Below are 18,277 nucleotides of genomic sequence, written 5' to 3' on the forward strand. Positions count from 1 at the left end.
CGGCCGCGCGCGCGCGCGCGCGAGGAAGGCCTCGAGGCTCGCGCCGGGGTTGTTTAACTTGAAGAGTTAAAAACAGGCGTTGGTTGTCGTCACGTGGGGGGGGGTTGGGAGGTGCGCGCGGTAGGAACTCGCCCCGTTCCGCAGCATTGATAAATTCCTTGTGTGTCCAATCAGACTTGACCAATAAAGAATTCTATTCTATTCATTGCCATCCAGGACAGGAGAGGCGGGATATAAAATCAATCAACCGAGCGAGTGAACTCTTGTGTGTGTGTCTGTGTGTGAGAGAGAGATAAAAATTTCCGTGGGTATAAAAGATACGTTTCGTTCGAATTAAGATTTCCCTACCGCATGTGCTGGTGAAGATTTCACACAACATTGGGAACAGAATAGAACGGAACAGAACATAATAGAAATAAGAATAAATACAAATTAGAGAATAGAATAGAAAATAGAACAGAATTGTTTACCAAGCCTGATTTGGACACACAAGGAATCTTGTGTAATGAACTCAAACCCAACTCTCTGGGTTTGCAAAACACAACTTTAACATGCTTGGTTATAATACTGTTTGGGCATTTAGTGGATCATGAAGATTTAAAAAAATCTTTCCCTGGAGCTTTTTAACAGTACAATTGGGAGTTTTCCTCTTTTGATCCAGAAGGCAGAACCAAGTACAGGTAGTCCTCAATTTACGACTTTTTTTCAGTGCCATAACTTTGAATGGTCACTAAAGTCGAGGACTGCCTGTGCTTGTGATGCTCCCTCTGGTTTAGGAAAGAAATCTCTCTGTCTCAGCTTCTGAAAACAGGTTGAGCGCCAGATCAGAAGAAGCAGGCAAACTCTGGGCTTGTTTTGAAATCTTGTAGATGTTCTCCCAAAATGGCTGCCAGGGTGGACCTGGCTAGATCCACTCCCAAAGTGCTTTTCAAAGCTCAGCATGGCTAATGGAAACTGCAATCTGTCACCACCTTCAAGGGCACTTTAAGGAAGTGCATTGTGTAGACCAGTATTTCTCAATCTTGGCAATTTGATGTGTGGCCTTCAGCTCCCAGAGTTCCCCAGCTATTATGGCAATTGGCAGCTAAAGTCTCCACGTCTTCAAGTTCCATGGTTAGAAAACACTAATGTAGATTAATGATTTCCAACCTTGATAAGTATAGATTCCAGATCCCCCAACCAAATTCCCAGCAATTGTCTGGGTTAGCTGTGGAAATGTATCCTTCTGGATCAGATAAATACATCTAACGTAAATTTATTTCGATGAAAGCACACAACAGACTTTGCCGGATAGAAATATCCTCCCCCCCCCCTTCTCCTCCCCCTTTTGTGCCATAGCCTTTAAAGCTGCCTGCATCCAATGGCAGAAAATCCCAGATAATGATGTATTCTTAAAAGTCATCCTTTCTCAGAATAGTCAAAGGTAGACAAAAAACACACAACCCCACAACATACACAGTGAGATCAATAAAAATACACAGACGAGAGAGAAGAGAAAAAAATGTAAGATGCACAAGCCGGATCAATCTCTTTTTGTGATTTTTTTTAAAAAAAGGAACCTTTATTAGTTTAATCCTCACAGTGCACTAAAAATACTCAAGGGCGTCTCCACCTACTATAAAGGGGAGAACGAAGGTGATCATTCTTAGGTCTACTCATGGACACACACCTATACAGCGTGCACCTTTTTATGTTTTTTAAGATCAGAGCTGGAAACGAAGCTTTTGGGGCACTCAGGGCACTCGTACGGCTTCTCCCCCGTGTGGGTGCGCTGGTGCGTGATCAGGTTGGCTTTGACGCTGAAGCTCTTCCCACAGTAGGGGCAGCTGTACGGCTTCTCCCCGGTGTGCCTCCGCTGGTGCTGAACCAGGTGCGCCAGCTGGCTGAAGTTGTTGCCGCAGTACGAACAGTTGTATGGCTTCTCGCCTGTGTGCACCCGCTTGTGGGTCAGCAGCCGAGAGTTGGTCACGAAGCGCTTCCCACACTCCAAGCAAGGGTACGGCTTCTCCCCCGTGTGGGATTTCTTGTGGATGTTGAGGTTGCCTTTCTGGCTAAAACTCTTACCACATTCGAAGCAGTGGTGCGGTTTTCCCCCCGGATCAGTTTTGTCAAGACTCGGAAAAGGAGTTTCCCAGGAGAGCCTTTTCCGGCAGGGGGTGCCTTTGGCCGGCTTTTCTCCCTTCGGCGGCGCTCCCAAGTGAGCAGAGCTAGGCTGAGGCAAACGCCTGCTCTCGGGGCTTTTCCTCTTAGCCTTACACTTGCAGACTATCTCTTGGTTTTCGGGTCCTTCTTCGTCCCGTCTTAGGGCGGCGCTACGCTTGGGCAAGTCACTCTCACGTGGCCAGCCTTTTGATGGCGGCTCTCCAGCACCGGCTTTCTCCTGCGTCCCTGAGCTTGACTTTTTAGACAACCGTTCCTCACAAGGGCTGCATCGCTGCACTTTCTCAGTCTGTACCTTCTGATTCTTAAACAAACCCAGGCTTGGACATAGGCCATTTTCACCCACGGCCTTGGTTGTCATTGTCTTCTTCTTCTTATTATGGCTGACGGGTGCCTCTTGACAGCTCCTCTCACTTTCAACCAAACGGCGAGCCTGTTTTATACTTTTCCCTGGGTAGTGGACCTGGTGGCTCCTGTGAACCTCTTCTAGCTCAGGATTGGATATCAACTTTCCTGTGATTTTTTCTAAAGGGATGCCCCACTCCATTGGCTCCGATATTCCCAGCAGAAGGGTGTTTTGTTTCTGGTTGTCCTGTGCAGACTCCTTAGGTTCTGAAAGAAGCAAGCAAACAACCCATGAAAAAGCATGAAGATTCATTGGCTAGATGTTCAAACTGAACTTGCTGGACAGGTCAAAGGGCCGCCTTCACCCTAAGCCAGGGGCCGGCAACCTTAAACACTCAAAGAGCCACAAAGATGCTAACTGGAAGCCCCCACCCCACCATTCAATTTTGGAGCCAACTGAAAGTCCGGTTCCCCCATCATAGAGTATCCTCCTAGCGCAGCATCCTTTTTCCTCTACCTAACCAAAAGCCCTATCTTTTAAGTTTTTTTTTTTACTTTAATTGAACAAAAACACAAAAAAAGAATCATCCTTCAATACATCTTGTAGAAAGCGTGTCGATTGGTTACAAATAACCTTCGTGCATTTCTTCCGTAGTCATTACTTGTAGTTCATAATAGATTATACACTTTAAATCAAAAATCTTTATATATCTTACCATCAATATATCTCAATTCTCATTTGACTAGAATTATTTGAACGTGCTTCTGCCTGAACTTATTCATACTTACAAACACAACCACATAATGGCCCTTGTTAGCTATTTCAAAAATCCTCCAATAACATTACACTTTTATGACATATTCTGAGTAAAAATCAATTGATAAAGTTTCTAAGCTTCCCCCCCCCCCGCTGTTTAGATTATTATATCCAAGTTGCTTGTACCAATACCAGAGCATGTATATATTATTAAACAATATCCATTAACATTTCCTTGTTGTTATTATAATTAGCTAAAAGTCCTTTATTATTTATATCCCAACTCCTCTCATCACAGCCAAAATAAACATACAACATTACACCTTTATGACAAAACTTAAATAGAAGTTTGTTGGTAAAATTTATAGGTCTTTTTCCCAGGTCACAATTTGCAATCTATATCCAGATTTCTTTTACTAGTTTAGCAGTACATAATATATATCATTAAGTTGTATCCATTATCATTCCATTATTGTTAATTATAGTTATTTAATTTTTAACGAATAAACATTTAATAACAATCTAAAACAATCTAAAAGTTACTAAATTCCTACTTATTGCTCAACCAAGATTGATTAATTTTTTATTAAGAACTTTCATTGTCAACCTGTATCTTTCCAATAAGAAAACAGTCTTATCTCTCTTGCCAATTGTGGTGTCAGTCTTCTTTTTATCTCCTTTATAAGGTTTTTATAGATTTCTCTCCAAACTTTGTTGTTTAAAGGATCTCTCAGGTAATCTCGTTGCCCTCCAATTATTTTTAAAATTAGTTTGTGTTGGTTATCAATCGTGCTTCTGAAAGAGTTTCTTTTCTTAAGTCCATCATCATTACCCTTTTTTCCTCTTCTATATCTTGAAGTCCGGAGTAAAGCTCCAATTCGTAGAAATCCCTCTTCCATGTTCCCTTCATTCCACTTTCACCCACATTTGCTCCATTAATAAAACCATCAGTTGTCTTATCTTCTATATCTTCATTCTCCCCTTTAATTTTTGGGGCTCCAGCCCCTTCATATTTTGATGTGAGAAATACTAGTTTTTCCAACTTCTTCTCAATTCTCCCGTATCCTTCCAATAAATTTAGAATTCCAGCCAAAATATTTTGAAATTTTAAGGTTTCCTCCTCTGAATGTTGATCCATGTTTCAAAAAGAAAAAAGAAAGAAAAGAAAAACTAATAGCCACTGCCACTCTAGTCTTTCAAGTCTCTTTTATTTTTTAATTTTAGATTGATTTAAGCACAAGTTTTTTTTGTGCTCTTCAAAAGAGAAGGGTTCTATTTTATTTTGTTTTTTCCTCCTTTCTCTCCCCTGACAAAATAGTTCTCACAGGCACCTGTAAAAACAATTCGTGCCCTTGGCTCTTCATCAGTTTGTATAAACAATTTACAAACCCTTCTGCTACAAAGTCAGTGAAAACAAAGAGAAAAAAATGAGAGATACATTGTTTCAAAAACTTCAGCTTCTGATTTCCGAGTGGCTAGTTGCTACTTTTCACTTTCACTATCTCAGACTTAGATGAAATAAAGTTCTTTAATAAAATTTAATAACAAGTAATAGGAAGGATTGTTAAAGACAAAAAGGAAGGTTTTAGTCCAGAAATCCAAAAAATAAAGTAACAAAGAGCAGAGGAAAAAAAAAGGTTGATCCGTTCACTTTAAAAGAAGAAACGAAAAATGTTACGAGCATTTCAATCCACAAAATATGGTTACAAAGAAAAAAAACTTTCCAATGCAATCTAGTATTAATTAATTTCGCAGCTTAATTCTTGCTTGAGGATCTGATTTGGCTTTTTTTTTAAAAAAAGGTTTCTTTGGACAGTTTTTCCAAAATAGAAAAAAGGTCTCACCAGATGGACTCACTTTCTCTTTTTCACTTCCTTCCGGAGCGTTCCGACTTAATCAGCCTGGGGGCTGCCTGTTTACACCCCGGCTTGAAGAACTTCCCTTGGGTCAATCAGGGACTTTGCGATGTCCCTGAGACCAGCAAGGCTTTGTCTTCCTGATCACTGTCTCTACGGGACGGTTTAGGTCCAACTGGACTATCCAGTGGCAAAAGTGTCAATGGTGGTCTCAGAGTGTCGAGACTGCACGTTGCATCATCGTGACGTGGCTCCTCCTTCCCACCGAAAGCCCTATCAATTGTGGAGCTGACTGGCGATAGGGAGCCACAGCAGAGGGATGAGAGCCCTGCCCTAAGCTATACTGTAACAGATGGGAAAACTCCTGACCAGTCTATCCAAGCTTCTGATTATGAGGGGCAAATGACATGGGTTTTTTGGCTGAGGTTGGAAGACACTGTTTTACTATTTCAGCCACCCAGAATTTCCAAGACATCCCATTTCCTATTTATGTTCTATAATTTCCCCACAACTTTATTATTTTACTTTTCCTATTCACTACTTGTAATCTATATAGTTAAGAATTTTCCTGCTGAATATTTTGAGATGGGTAGGGAGTATAGCTGCAAATGTTAAATGCCCTCCCAAGACAGCTGATACCTTTCTTATGCTGACTATTTTTTTGCTCTGAAAATGTTCTTTTTTCTCTACTCTATTGTATTATAGATGCATCTGGCATGCTGGCTATTTAACCTAGGAATTTCCCATCAAGGCGTCTGAGGGACAAAAGGCTGGGGAAGATGGTATATAGGAGCATATATTGCGGGAGATGCCATGAGGTCTCTTGAAGAAAAATAATATATTGGGTGCACACACAGCAATTCCAGTATCACAAAGCCCCGAGCCACTTCCTGCCAGGGGAAAGAAGCCCAGTTTTTTTAACTCCAAAGAAGAAGAAAATAGTATCCGTGTCCCATTGTTTTCCTTTGAATTATTTAATCAGAACAGATTAGACCAGCGATGGCGAACCTTTTTTGGCTCACCTGCGGGAGCCCAGGGGGGTCGTGTGCGGGCATGCCGCACCCATAATGCAACGCGTGACCCCCCAGTGCGCATGCGCGCACAACGCGTGACACCCCCCCCATTTTTACATGCTTTTTTCGCCCTCCCCAGGCTCCAGAGGCTTTATAGGAGCCTGGGGAGGGCGAAAAGAGCATCCCCCGCCCCCCCAGAGGCCCTCCGGAGGCTTCAGTGTCAGGGAAGCCTCCGGACGGTCCCTGAAGCCTTCGGAACGCTTAAAACGACCCTCCGAGCAACCCGGAAGTGACTTTGCTCAGAAGGTGGTTTTAAGTGTTCCGAAGGCTTCAGGGAAGCCTCCGGACGGTCCCTAAAGCCTCCGGAGGGCCTCGGGGGGGGGGGGGGGTGGAGGCTCTTTTCGCCCTCCCCAGGCTCCTATAAAGCCTCTGGAGCCTGGGGAGGGGGAAAAATGGCTTTTAAAAAGGTGAACTCAGTGCCTCGCGTGCCCTGACAAATGGCTCCGCGTGCCACTTGTGGCACGCATGCCATAGGTTCGCCATCACTGGATTAGACCAATCTTCTCCACATGTCCAAAGGCTGATTGGCTCTAAATATTGATCTTCACTACAAGTAAAAGAGATCAGCAACTGCACAAAAACTGAACAGGCTTTACTACCCACAAATTACAGTGGCAAATTCTGGATTTCAATTAAGGTTTATGCAAGTCAGTCCTCCCTTTGTCTTTCTTGGGCCTGGTTTCTTGAAGAAGATGTTGATGAACACAGACCTTCAGTCTTACCCAAGATGGCTTCATCTTCCTCCTCATCTATGGAGATACAGTTTTCCACAGTAACTGAGGGATCACGTTCCGATGGGGGGGAATTCACCAATTCCTCTTCTAGAAGTCCGGGCACCTGAAGGAAAAAAGACAGCAAATGTGCCCGATTAGTCAAGATATAGGCAGAAGGCTTTGATATGGTCAGCTGCTTTAAAAGAAATTAAGCAAGTTTGTTTGGAAGAAGAGAATCAAGGATCCTTCGTCAGATTTTTATAATGGAAAAAAAAGGATGGAAGATCATATAACTTGTCTTCCCCTAGGTAAAGGTTCCCCTCGCACATATGTACTAGTTGTTCCTGACTCTAGGGGGTGGTACTCATCTCAATTTCAAAACCAAAGAGCCAGCGCTGTCCGAAGACGTCTTCGTGGTCATGTGGCCAGCATGACTAAATGCCGAAGGCGCACAGAACACTGTTACCTTCCCACCAAAGGTGGTTCCTATTGTTCTACTTGCATTTTTACATGCTTTTGAACTGTTAGGTTGGCAGAAACTGGGACAAGTAACAGGAGCTCACGCAGTTACGCAGCACTAGGGATTTGAACCGCCGAACTGCCGACCTTTCTGATCGACAAACCCAACATTTTAGCCACTGAGTCACCACGTTCCCATATTCTTCCCCTACGTATCTCCAATTTCCTTTAGTCCAGAGGTCTTCAAACTTGGCAGCTTTAAGAATTGTGAACTTTAACTTCCAGAATTCCCTAGCCAGCTATGCTAAGGAAGCTAGCATAGCTGGCTAGGGAATCCTGGGAGTTGAAGTCCACAAGTCTTAAAGCTGCCATGTTTGGAGACCCCTGCTTTAGTCCAATGAACCAAACTTCCATTGTCACAGCCAGGCCTGCTTTCCAACTCATCAAAAAATTGCCTGATTATACTCTTTTTGGGGGTCATTTGGTTTTCGACAGGAAGTCCTCAACTTACGACCATTAGGACCAGAATTTTATTTGCTAAGCAATGCAGTCATTCAATGAATTGGGTCAATTTTTATGACCTTTCTTGCTACATTAGTTAAATTCAGTGTATCTGGCTTCCCCCATTGACTTTACGTGTCAGAAGCTTCCTGGGTAGGTCACAAGTGGCTATCTCGTGACCCAGGGATGTCATAAATTCCTGCTAGTCGCAAGAGCCTCATTTTGGATCATGTGACTGAAGGAACACTGCGATGGTTGTAAGTCACCCAGAGTCTCTTGGTTGAGTTGGGCAGCTATAGAAATTGGACGAACGAACGAAGTCATTTTTTTTTCACCGCCAACAAAACATACCTTTGAACAGTGTCTAAACAAATGATTGTACGTCAAGGACGATCGGTACTTTACTTTCCAAATAACATTAAATAACTACTCTGCCACAGCTGCCTATTTCTACATGTGCCTTTTTGGCATCTGTTTTTGTATTGAACCACCAATCCCAACTTGTTCCTGTTTTGACTGTTCATTGATTGTATGTCAGCCTGCATTTTTGCTTTCTTTCAAACTTGCTGCCAGCTGCCATGGAAACTGTGTGTGTGTGTGGAGCACTGGGCATCTTGGATAAGAAACATGCAGCTGGTGGAAGTGAACTTTCTGAGAAGCTGTGAGAAGGCCTGGTCTCAGGGAGGCCAGAGTTGTCTAGCAATTTTCAAGGCCAAGGAGTGTAGGAAGGAGGAACGGTGCCCCTGGACCAGAGACTTCCCAAAACATTTACCTGACTGACGATTGAACTCTGGTTGCCTGACTACTGAGGGGGGGGGGGGAACGGGGATGATGGCTCTGGGGTTGGCTTTAGCTGATTGCTTTCCATGAATTTTCTTTAGATCTTGCCTGGGCTTTGCTGTTCCTCGTAAAAGTACCTTTTCTCTAACCTACGGAGCCAAAGGGCTTTCTTTTCTAGGGATTGAACGGAGGCAGCCCTGATATTGTAGCTGAGGGACACCTAAATCAAAACAAACAGATAAATTATTGCTTTACGCTCCTTGAAATGCCCTAAAAATGCTGGTAAATCCAGTCCTCAATGCTTTGTCGTTGTTTCTGTTGGCGCAGCCCAGATTTATATGCAGTTCATTTTTTAAAAAAAAGAGGCACGAGGAGACATATTGCAGAGATGTACGATCCTGGACTACCTATGTCAGGGGTGTCCAAACTTGGCAACTTTAAGACGGCTGGGGAATTCTGGGAGTTGAAGTCCACAAGTCTTAAAGTTGCCAAGTTTGGACACCCCTGACCTATGTCATCCTGCAAATGGTATAAACCAGGGGTCCCCAACCCCTGGCCTTTGTACTGGCATGCCAGAAACCTGGCCACACAAACAAGCGAAGCCCCATCCATAGGCTGCAGGCAGCACATGAAACTATGCCCCCCTCCAGTCCACAGAAAATCCTCTCTCCACGGAACTGGTCCCTGGTGCCCCAAAGGTTGGGGGCCGCTGGTATAAACCACCACAGATGTCATAATATTAACATAAATTTCAGTGAATGCAACTGCGGGATCGTATTCTGCCCCATACATCCCTGCGACCAATTCGCTCACACAGAGAGGGACTTCTCCAGGTGCCGTCCACCAGACAGTGCCGGGGGGCGGCGCCTAGGAGCAGAGCCTTCTCTGTGGCGGGCCCAGCCCTGTGGAATGACCTCCCCCCGGATATTAGGATTACCTCTGACCTCTGCGCCTTCCGTGTAAAGCTCAAGACCCACCTATTCCAAGTAGCTGGCCTGGCTCAACCATAGTTTGATGATATCGCTCCTGACGGGTTTTTAAATTTTGTGATTGTATTTAGGGGATTTTAAACTGTGATTTTAATTGTTTCCATCCATCTGTCTACCTCCTCCACGTATATGTCTATTTTGTCTTTGTATTGTCCATATTTGTATTTTATATGTTTTTTATTGTATGCCGCCCCGAGTCCTTCGGGAGAGGGTGCGGCTAACAAATAAAATTTTATTTATTTATTTATTATTTACTGACTGCACAGGTGGAATAACTGCACAGAAATGCATTTGCTTGTCTCTTAAGTCCACTAAATGCTCATCACGTCAACATTTTGTCAGGCGTCATCCCAAAGTTTTCTTTTCTTTAGATTAAACATACCCAGTTCCCTTATCCTCTCCTGGGGGTTTCACCTTGATCAACCTCCCCGGATGCCTTTCTCGGAACAAATTCCAGTTTCTTTGGATGAACTTTCAGGGATAGTCTTGGTAGCTGGGTTCACACAATTCACTTAAAAGTATGCTGCATTCATACAATTATTGTCATTGGAGCCTAAACTGAATCAGGAGACTGAGCTAATTAAAAAAAAAACAACCCAGAGAGAGCATGTTGTGTATTGTGCAAACCCATAAGGGATCTCCTCAATGCAAAATAGATGGAAAGCCCTATATTAATTCACATGATTTGGAAACAATATTCCTCCTGTCTGCAACCTCAAACTCTATTTGGCTTTTTCATAGCAGACGCACGTTTAGAAATTAAGGGCCACAAGAATTGGCAGAATTTGAGCCACATTTGGTTGCTAAACGATATACCTTAGTGAGAATACCTGTCTATATTTTGTAGACTTCCCACAAGGCCACATTTTGAAGTCCCATCTCAAAACTGTGACATTGGAAGAGCCTGTTGTAGGCTGTCTTTGAACTACGCTCCTACCTTTTCTTTACCAGACTCCGTTTCTTGCAACCGGAGGAGGAACTTTTCTGCTAGGGCCAAGGCCTGAGAACACGTGGCCGGACCACTTTTACAGACCCAGATCTGCATCTCCAGTGGCAAGATGGTCAGGAACTGCTCCAGGATCACCAGATCCACAATTTGTTCCTTGGTGCGCCTCTCCGGCAGAAGCCACTGGCGACAAAGCTCCTGGAGTTCGTTCAAGACCGCTCGAGGGCCCTCGATTTCCTGGTAGCAGAAATGCCGGAAATGTTGGCGTTTTATCTCCAAGCTCTCAGGGTCGACCTCAGTCGAGGTCTGCTCTTTCAAAGGCCCCGATCTTGTCAGGTTTTCGGGTGCTTTCTGTGGTTCCCTGCTGAGGCCCTGCACGATCGGCCTCCCCATTGGACGCCCTTCCTTGGACAACTGGTTGGGCTGCTTCATCATCCGGTAGGAAGCCTTGAATGCCATCATGTCCTCCTCGGAGACCGACTCGAACAACCGGGATGGTCTCCAAACAGAGTAAAGAGAAGGCACCATTGCCAATCCTTTCTGATGTTGAGTTTTCTGGCCCTCTTGCAGGCCTATGTCCAGTCCCTGCCTGTTCTGCAGTAGAGCTGCCCCTGTCAGGATGTTTTTTGCAGTTTCCCCACGGAGAATATGAGAGTTTCTTTCCCCTTGGTTTGCGTGGAGCTTTGGACCCCACAGGTGACACGATGCCATCTTAGTTGCTGGCTGGACAATCTGAACTGGAAAAAGAAAATTGCCTGATGATGACTGCAGTTTGGTGTCTACTGTACATTTCAACCCTATGTTGTACTTGAAAGTGGCTTTTAAAATAACCTAAATACTTTAGGGAGCAGCTAATGTCAGGCAGATTGACCTCAAAGGCTCTAGTTTTATCCTCAGGCTATAAGTAAGATTAGGAATATGAGAAGACGAATCTTCTCTATGGGATATTATGAGAATTGTGGTAAGATTGTGGGAGTGCAAATCACTGCTACCCCTTTGTACAAGCAAGAAAGAGTGCTACTGGCCAGTTCAGAAAAAGGCAAAATTCCTCAGGAATCCTGAGTTCTAAATATTTATTTTAATATAAATGTTTCAGATACTCTTTTCCTTCTCTTCTGGGACAATTTACATTATTCTGCTAAATAGAAGGGAGAAAAATCACTGCATTAAAAAAAATGATTGGATTCTTTCAATGCTTTTACTCACCCACTTAATGCCAAGGCTATTTGTACTTCAGCAGAAATACATATTAAAACAGTCATCTACAGGTAGTCCTTGAGTTATGACCCCAATTGAGCCCAAAAATTTAAGCTGCTAAGTGAAACATTTGTTAAGTGGGTTTTGACCCATTTTATGACTTTCCTTGCCACAGTTGTTAAGTGTATCACTACATTTGTTACATTAGTAACATAATACAATACAATAGCAGAGTTGGAAGGGACCTTGGAGGTCTTCTAGTCCAACCCCCTGCCTAGGCAGGAAACTCTATACCATTTCAGACAAATGGCTATTCAACATCTTCTTAAAGACTTCCAATGTTGGGGCATTCATAACTTCTGCAGGCAAGCTGTTCCACTGAACATGGTTGAGTGAATCTGGATTCCCCATTGACTTTGCTTGTCAGAAGGTCACAAGCTGGTCACATGACCCCCCCAGGACATTCCAACCCCATAAATATGAACCAGTTGGCAAGCATCTGAATTTTGATCATGTGACCTTGGGATTGCTGCAACGGTCGTGTGAAATACGGTCATAAGTCTCTTTTTTCAGTGCCCTTGTAGCTGTCACTAAATGAATTGTTTGAAGCCGAGGACTGCCTGTATATCAGTTTTAATTTGGGTCCACACACAGGAATGAAGTTGGGCTTTTTCAATTCTATGATTTTCCTATGCAAGCAGAATCTTCCAGGTCTAATCACTAATGCAGTGTTTCTCAATCTTGGCCATTTTCCAACTTGCAGACTTCAACTCCCAGAATTCCCCAGCCAGCAGGTTGGCCAGAGAAGTCTGGGAGTTGAAATTGGCTAGGTTGAGAAACATTGCACTGGTGTCTCTAATTACAGAAATCAGAATGATTTATCAAACAATCTATTCCAACTTACCTGAAGATCTGCAAGAGGTTCTAACCCCCAGTGATTTTTCTCCTATTGTTTTAGACAGAGCAACAATAATTTTGCATCCCTCAATTTAGAGTGCCCAAAAAGATGCTTGCAAAGAAAACCACAGAACAGATTTTTAGGAAGGAACGACTAAACGATTTCAACAACTACGATTTTTTTTTCTGACACTGGGGGAAAAAAAATCCTTGTACTCAAAATGGAATGAGAACCACCTTGGTCTTTAATTCTAAGATTACAGTTGCATAAGATGCCCAACCAACTCAGCTACTATGTCAGAGAAAACAGCTGCCACTGCAAACTGGCACTAAGCTGTCAGACAACCCATTCAAACCAGGGCAGTTTTACACATACACACTCCTGGTAGAAAGTACACCGGATGGCATATCTTCTGGCTTCTTTTTACTGCAGTCCTGGATCCTATAGTGCAGGGTTTCTCAACCTTGGCAACTTGAAGATGTCTGGACTTCAACTCCAAGAATTCCCCAGCCAGCGAATGCTGGCTGGGGAATTCTTGGAGTTGAAGTCCAGACATCTTCAAGTTGCCAAGGTTGAAAAACACTGCTATAGTGGGCCTGATTGTGGGCAGTACTATTGTGGACAAAACCGGGGGAAATTTACCAATCCTATTTGGTACATCCCATTTTCCTCTGCTCCATTTTCATGGAGTTTATGTTTGTGGAAAAAAAAGGAAAAGAGAGACGAAAGGTCCTACATTACAGAGGTTCTGATTTTTGCAGGGCCATTCCAGGTCAATCTCTGCATTGGCAGCAGGAGGAAGAAATTAATCCGCTGTTAATGCTCTTGTCCCAATTTGCTTGGCCTAACTAGCAGGTTGACTGGCTGGTGTTTAGTGCAACCACCTAGAATTCCAGAGCTGTTTGGAGCTAAAAACTAAATCCATCTTCATACCCTAAATAGTTCCGATTTAGTTCTGTGGTTGCATGGCACAGGTTACCTGAGGGACAGCTGCAGGAACAGAGTCTCACTATTAACAATAGATGGGCCTTGAGGATTTAGTAAAAATGGAAATAGATCTTGGAATAGAAGATTTTGAGAGAACTCAGGAGGAAAAAAACCCCAGTTTATCCCTCATCGCTGTATAATCAGTGTAGCCTGGGATGGATAAAAAGTAGATTAGGATCTATTATTCCACTATTGGATGGGTTTGAATAGATCAGCAGGGGTCTCCAATTGCTACTTAAGGAGCAAACACCAGGCCAGTTAATCCAAATTCTGAGGATACCTTTATTGTAGAGATGGAGAATCAGCAAAGTTATTCAGGGCAACTCCCAGCAAACCTGACCATTGTGAGGGATTGTTGTAGGACATTCATATCTGGAAGGATGACCATTTCTGCTTTATTAGGCCAACTGAAACTTTCCAAAATACTTTGTAACTTTCCAAGATTCTTTATTGGGCAACATAGTTTTAAAAATCCAGAAAAAAAGGGTGAGAGGAAAAAACAAGGCTTATATTTAAAGCATGCATGTGCCCCTTTCCTGATTGTTTCATCAAAACAATTGCCAAAAAAGGACATTTTTTCCCTTTTAAAATGAATTTTGGATCTGTCATTTCTACAACAGGGTAAGCATTGATTTGGAGGCAGGAATCATATTTTTTATTTTTTTATAATCAGTTTGGCTGCAGGCACTTCAGCTGTTTTGTTTTTTAAAAGATGCTTATGAAAAATAAAATAGTGGTTTCAGTCCTTTAGAAAACCATTAAAAGCAATCTAGGGAAGCTCCAAAAATTGGGAGAAAATTAACCAGTTGGATTGTGGATTAAAAACTAGACTCCTGATTCTTTTCATTATTGAATTTAATTACAGCTCTCTTTATTTTGAATGTTACACCGGATCCGTACAATTCATTTTATTTTGATCCAGTGTACGTTTTGAATAAAGTGAGGCATTCCAAGTTAAAAGCTAAGGCCGATTTAGAAATATTCTGGGATAGCAGCTTTTGCACGGTTTTATAATACCTCCCCTGCGCTTTAATAATACCATTCCTATGTATTTTGATGGTTTGTTCCTCATTTCCCACTCCTTCATGGCTAATGTTTACCAAACTCGGATTACTGAGCAGGTGGGAAACTTGGTTGTTTATATCACTCAACCTGAAATCATTTACGGACCTTAGCAAAACTTCTGGACAAGCAAGGGCAGGATTGAACCTAAATTGTTTCCCCCCCCCCCTCCCTAAGTGCGATCTTATTTCCTGATCAAGGATCCCGGATCAAAGTAAGTTTCTTACTTTCTCTCTGGGGGGGGGAGAGGCGGGCTTTAAAAAATCACACCCCAAAGTCACGGGAAGAAAAACCGACCCTGCCAGGGCGGCACATCGTCACACAAATCAACACACATCGCCTACTCAAGAGGTCTTCCAGCAAGGGTGGCTCGCAGCCGAGCAATTGCGCGCAGGGCGGCTTTGCAGCCGAGCAAATGCTGCAGCAAAAGCGCGCTGCCTGCTGGAGCGGCTGGCCGGACTACAACTCCTATGGTGCCCGGCCAGATCTTCTTTTCCCCTGCCTGCAGCCCTTGCAAAGCCTTCTCCCCCCAGCCCGGGCTTCCCCTCCCGGCTGGCACTCACCTTCCCTTTGCAGCCTTTGCATCGCGCCTCTCCGCCGCTCCATCCCAACTTTCAGGAATGGGTGACCCTCTCCATGGCACCCGGGATGGAGAAGCATACAAAGGGCAGCTTCTCACCGAGGGAGGAAGGAGCCGGAGCCAGGACAGGAAGGAGGAGGAGGAGGCGGCGGCGGCGGTGGCGGAGACGACGACCCTTCCCACCCATTTCCACCCAGCCCCCCCCTCTCCCCTCCCGCCACAAATCTGGACCTTTCTAGGCAGGAGAGCTCGGTGCCTTTAACCTTTTGCGAAAAGGGAACTGGCGCAGGCGCGGGAGCGCCAGGGGCGGCCGAGCGAAGCCCTGCGGGGGAGGAGGGGGGGGGCGTGCGGGCGAGTCCGAAGGACTGGCACGTGCCCGGGTTTTGGCGGACGCGCGAAGGGGGGAGGGGGCGAGTTTGCGTGGAAGCCGCCGTGGTGCTGGGCACGTAATGGATGGGGGGGGGGAGGGCATAGAATAGAATAGAATAACAGAGTTGCAAGGGACTTTGGAGGTCTTCTAGTCCATCCCCCTTGCCTAGGCAGGAAACCCTACACCACTACAAATTGCACTATTGTCCAATCTCTTCTTTAAAACTTCCAGTGTTGGAGCATTCACAACTTCTGGAGGCCAGTTGTTCCACTGATTCCCTATTCTGTCAGGAAATTTCTTCTTTAGCGCTTAAGTTGCGTCTCTCCTTGATTAGTTTCCACCCATTGCTTCTTGGCCTCTACTTGTCCTCCTTAATCCCTGCGGAGGAGCATTGCCCATAACTCAGCGCTTGCATGAACAGCCAACCATCCAAATTTCTGTGCCTGAGCAAAGCGGTGTTTAAGCAAGCCTTGCCCCATTTTACGACCTTGTCTTGCCCTGGTTGTTCAGCCTGGCTGAAAACAGTAACTGTTTTTGAGGGACCTTGGAGTCCTAGTGGACGATCACTTAAACATGAGGCAGCAGTGTGCGGCAGCAGCCAAAAAAGCTAACACAATCCTTGGTGGTATAAACAGAGGCATAGAATCAAAATCACATGAAGCATTAGTACTTCTTTATAAAGCCTGGATTGGATCACACCTGGAAGACTGCATCCAGTTTTGGCCATCACATTACAGAAAAAGATGTTGAGATGCTTAAGGGCCTGGAAACAAAAACATATGAAGAGTGGCTACAGAAATTGGGTATGTCTGGTCTAGTGAAAAGAAGGATGGAGATATGATAGCAGTGGGGATATTTGAGAGGCTGCCACAAAGAAGACTTATTAGGTTGACCTATTTTACAAAGCACCAGAAGGCAAAACAGTAAACGAAAGATGGAAACTAATCAAGGAGAGAAACAACCTACAAATAAGGAGAAAATTCCTAACAGTGAGAACCATCAACAAGTGGAACAGTTTGCCTTCAGAAACTGGGTATTTCGTAACTGGAAGATTTTAACAGACCTGACAGCCACCTGAATGGTGTACAGCTTCCTGTTGGGTAGGGGGTTGGGCTAGAAGACCTCCAAGGTCTCTTCCAACTCTTATTATTCTGTATTAGGACCAGTATAGATAACCCTGCAGTCCGCTTCTCTACTTTTGGGGAGACAAAAGTTGTTTGCTATGTTCATCATCAGGAACCTGTTTGATCTTCCACTAGGTGCAGTGCGTGTCTTCCAGTTGATGTCAGGATAATTAAAGTCTCCCATTACTATTGCCCTGTATCTTATCTATCCATCTTTCTTATCTATCCATCTTAACTAATTGGCAAAAAGTTCATCTGTTTGTTCTGTTTGTTTGAGTGCTGTAGTACACACCTATGGTGACGCAATTGCCAGCGTTATTGGGAACCACATTAGCACTATTTCAGTTCTCTGGCATTTCCTCTTTGCTATGTTTTGAAATATTACATTCAGTGGTTACAAAATTATACCTGCCAGCTCCTTCAAAACCCCGAGATGTAAACCATCAGGTCGAGGTGATTTGTACTCATCCAGGGTAGGTAGGTATTCTCTTACTAATTCCTTGCCTGTTTTGACTTGTCTGCAAGAAGGAAGGAAGAGAAAACCCAACGTATCAAAAGCAGCACTGGTCGTAAAACTACCTGTAGTGTACCTATTGTTTCCTTGACATTCTTCTTATTCCTTACATATTAAAACTTTATTATTATTATTTTACTTTGGTTGCTAGTTTTACCTTATTCTGGGCCTTAGAGCTTTCCTGAATCCCTCCTTGCAGGTTCGGGATGGCAAAACAATTTGCAAGTGTTTATGTCCCCTTAAGCACCCATTTTATGAGGGACTGTCTCATTTCAAATGAGCATTCCTCATCTAATTTCATCTTTTCAAATGTAGCTATTTGAGATCTCTTGCCTTAAAATAGTTCCTTTACTCAATAAAACAGCTTTATGTCTTAAGAAGGATCTTGACAAACTTGAACATTGGGCACTATCTAATAAAATGAAATTCAATGGTGAAAAGAGTAAGGTTCTACATTTAGGCAACAAAAACGGAATGCACAGATACAGTATAGGTGGTACCTTGCTCAGTAGTAGTAACTGTGAAAGGGATCTTGGAGTCCTAGTGGACAACCATTTAAATATGAGCCAACTCTAGTATTGCATTGTATTGTATTGTATTGTATTGTATTGTATTTATCATATTACTCTTAATATTTAGGCAAAATCTGTTGCAATTCCAATTAAATTATTCAAATCCTCCCTCTCCGTGGCAGCAGAAAATAACTTCTTTCTTTTCAGATACTCAAAGTTCTTGCATATCCTTAATCTTATCTTTGCAGGTGAAATGTACCCAGCTCCTTGCATTTAGAAAACAGGACTCTAAGCAGCCCTAGAATTTTTCTCTGATATGCTAATGTTCTGCATGCAGGGATCTTGAATGGTACTTAGCCTCCAATTCTCCCAATTTATAGATTATTCTGGTTTTATGTCTTTATTTAGTTAACAGTCAAAGAATTTCAGCCACAACAAATATTCACATGGCATG

The 18,277-nt window shown here is 43.6% G+C and overlaps 1 protein-coding gene across 3 annotated transcripts; it reads right to left on the reverse strand.

The window, feature by feature from the left end:
- Positions 1 to 1,530: 1,530 nt before the first annotated feature.
- Positions 1,531 to 15,505, reverse strand: LOC309385193 (uncharacterized protein). Of its 3 annotated transcripts, none has more exons than XM_081939359.1 (4): positions 15,287 to 15,505; positions 10,571 to 11,311; positions 6,902 to 7,028; positions 1,531 to 2,772 (listed from the first exon to the last, which is right to left on the reverse strand). In XM_081939359.1, the coding sequence occupies exons 2-4, from the start codon at positions 11,288 to 11,290 to the stop codon at positions 1,670 to 1,672; spliced, it is 1,950 nt and encodes a 649-aa protein (XP_081795485.1). In that variant the 5' UTR covers positions 11,291 to 11,311; positions 15,287 to 15,505; the 3' UTR covers positions 1,531 to 1,669. The 3 variants fall into 3 exon arrangements, with proteins under 3 accessions (XP_081795485.1, XP_081795484.1, XP_081795483.1); XM_081939358.1 differs by having other exon boundaries at positions 6,914 to 7,028; positions 10,571 to 11,316; XM_081939357.1 differs by having other exon boundaries at positions 10,571 to 11,316; positions 15,287 to 15,504.
- Between the last annotated feature and the right edge of the window lie 2,772 nt (positions 15,506 to 18,277).

Source organism: Natrix helvetica (assembly GCF_964273705.1).
Source record: "Natrix helvetica genome assembly, chromosome: 1".
Classification (NCBI taxonomy): domain Eukaryota; kingdom Metazoa; phylum Chordata; class Lepidosauria; order Squamata; family Natricidae; genus Natrix; species Natrix helvetica.

Bases quoted from the DNA above. Each gene is read 5' to 3' on its own strand.
- LOC309385193 (XM_081939357.1), bottom strand. From the start codon at position 15,383: ATGCTTCTCCATCCCGGGTGCCATGGAGAGGGTCACCCATTCCTGAAA. The intron at 7,029-10,570 runs GTAGGAGCGTAG...TTTTTCCTTCAG, and splicing joins CGGAGTCTGGTAAAGAAAAG to GTGCCCGGACTTCTAGAAGA. The intron at 2,773-6,901 runs GTCTGTGTTCAT...TGCTTCTTTCAG, and splicing joins CATCTTGGGTAAGACTGAAG to AACCTAAGGAGTCTGCACAG.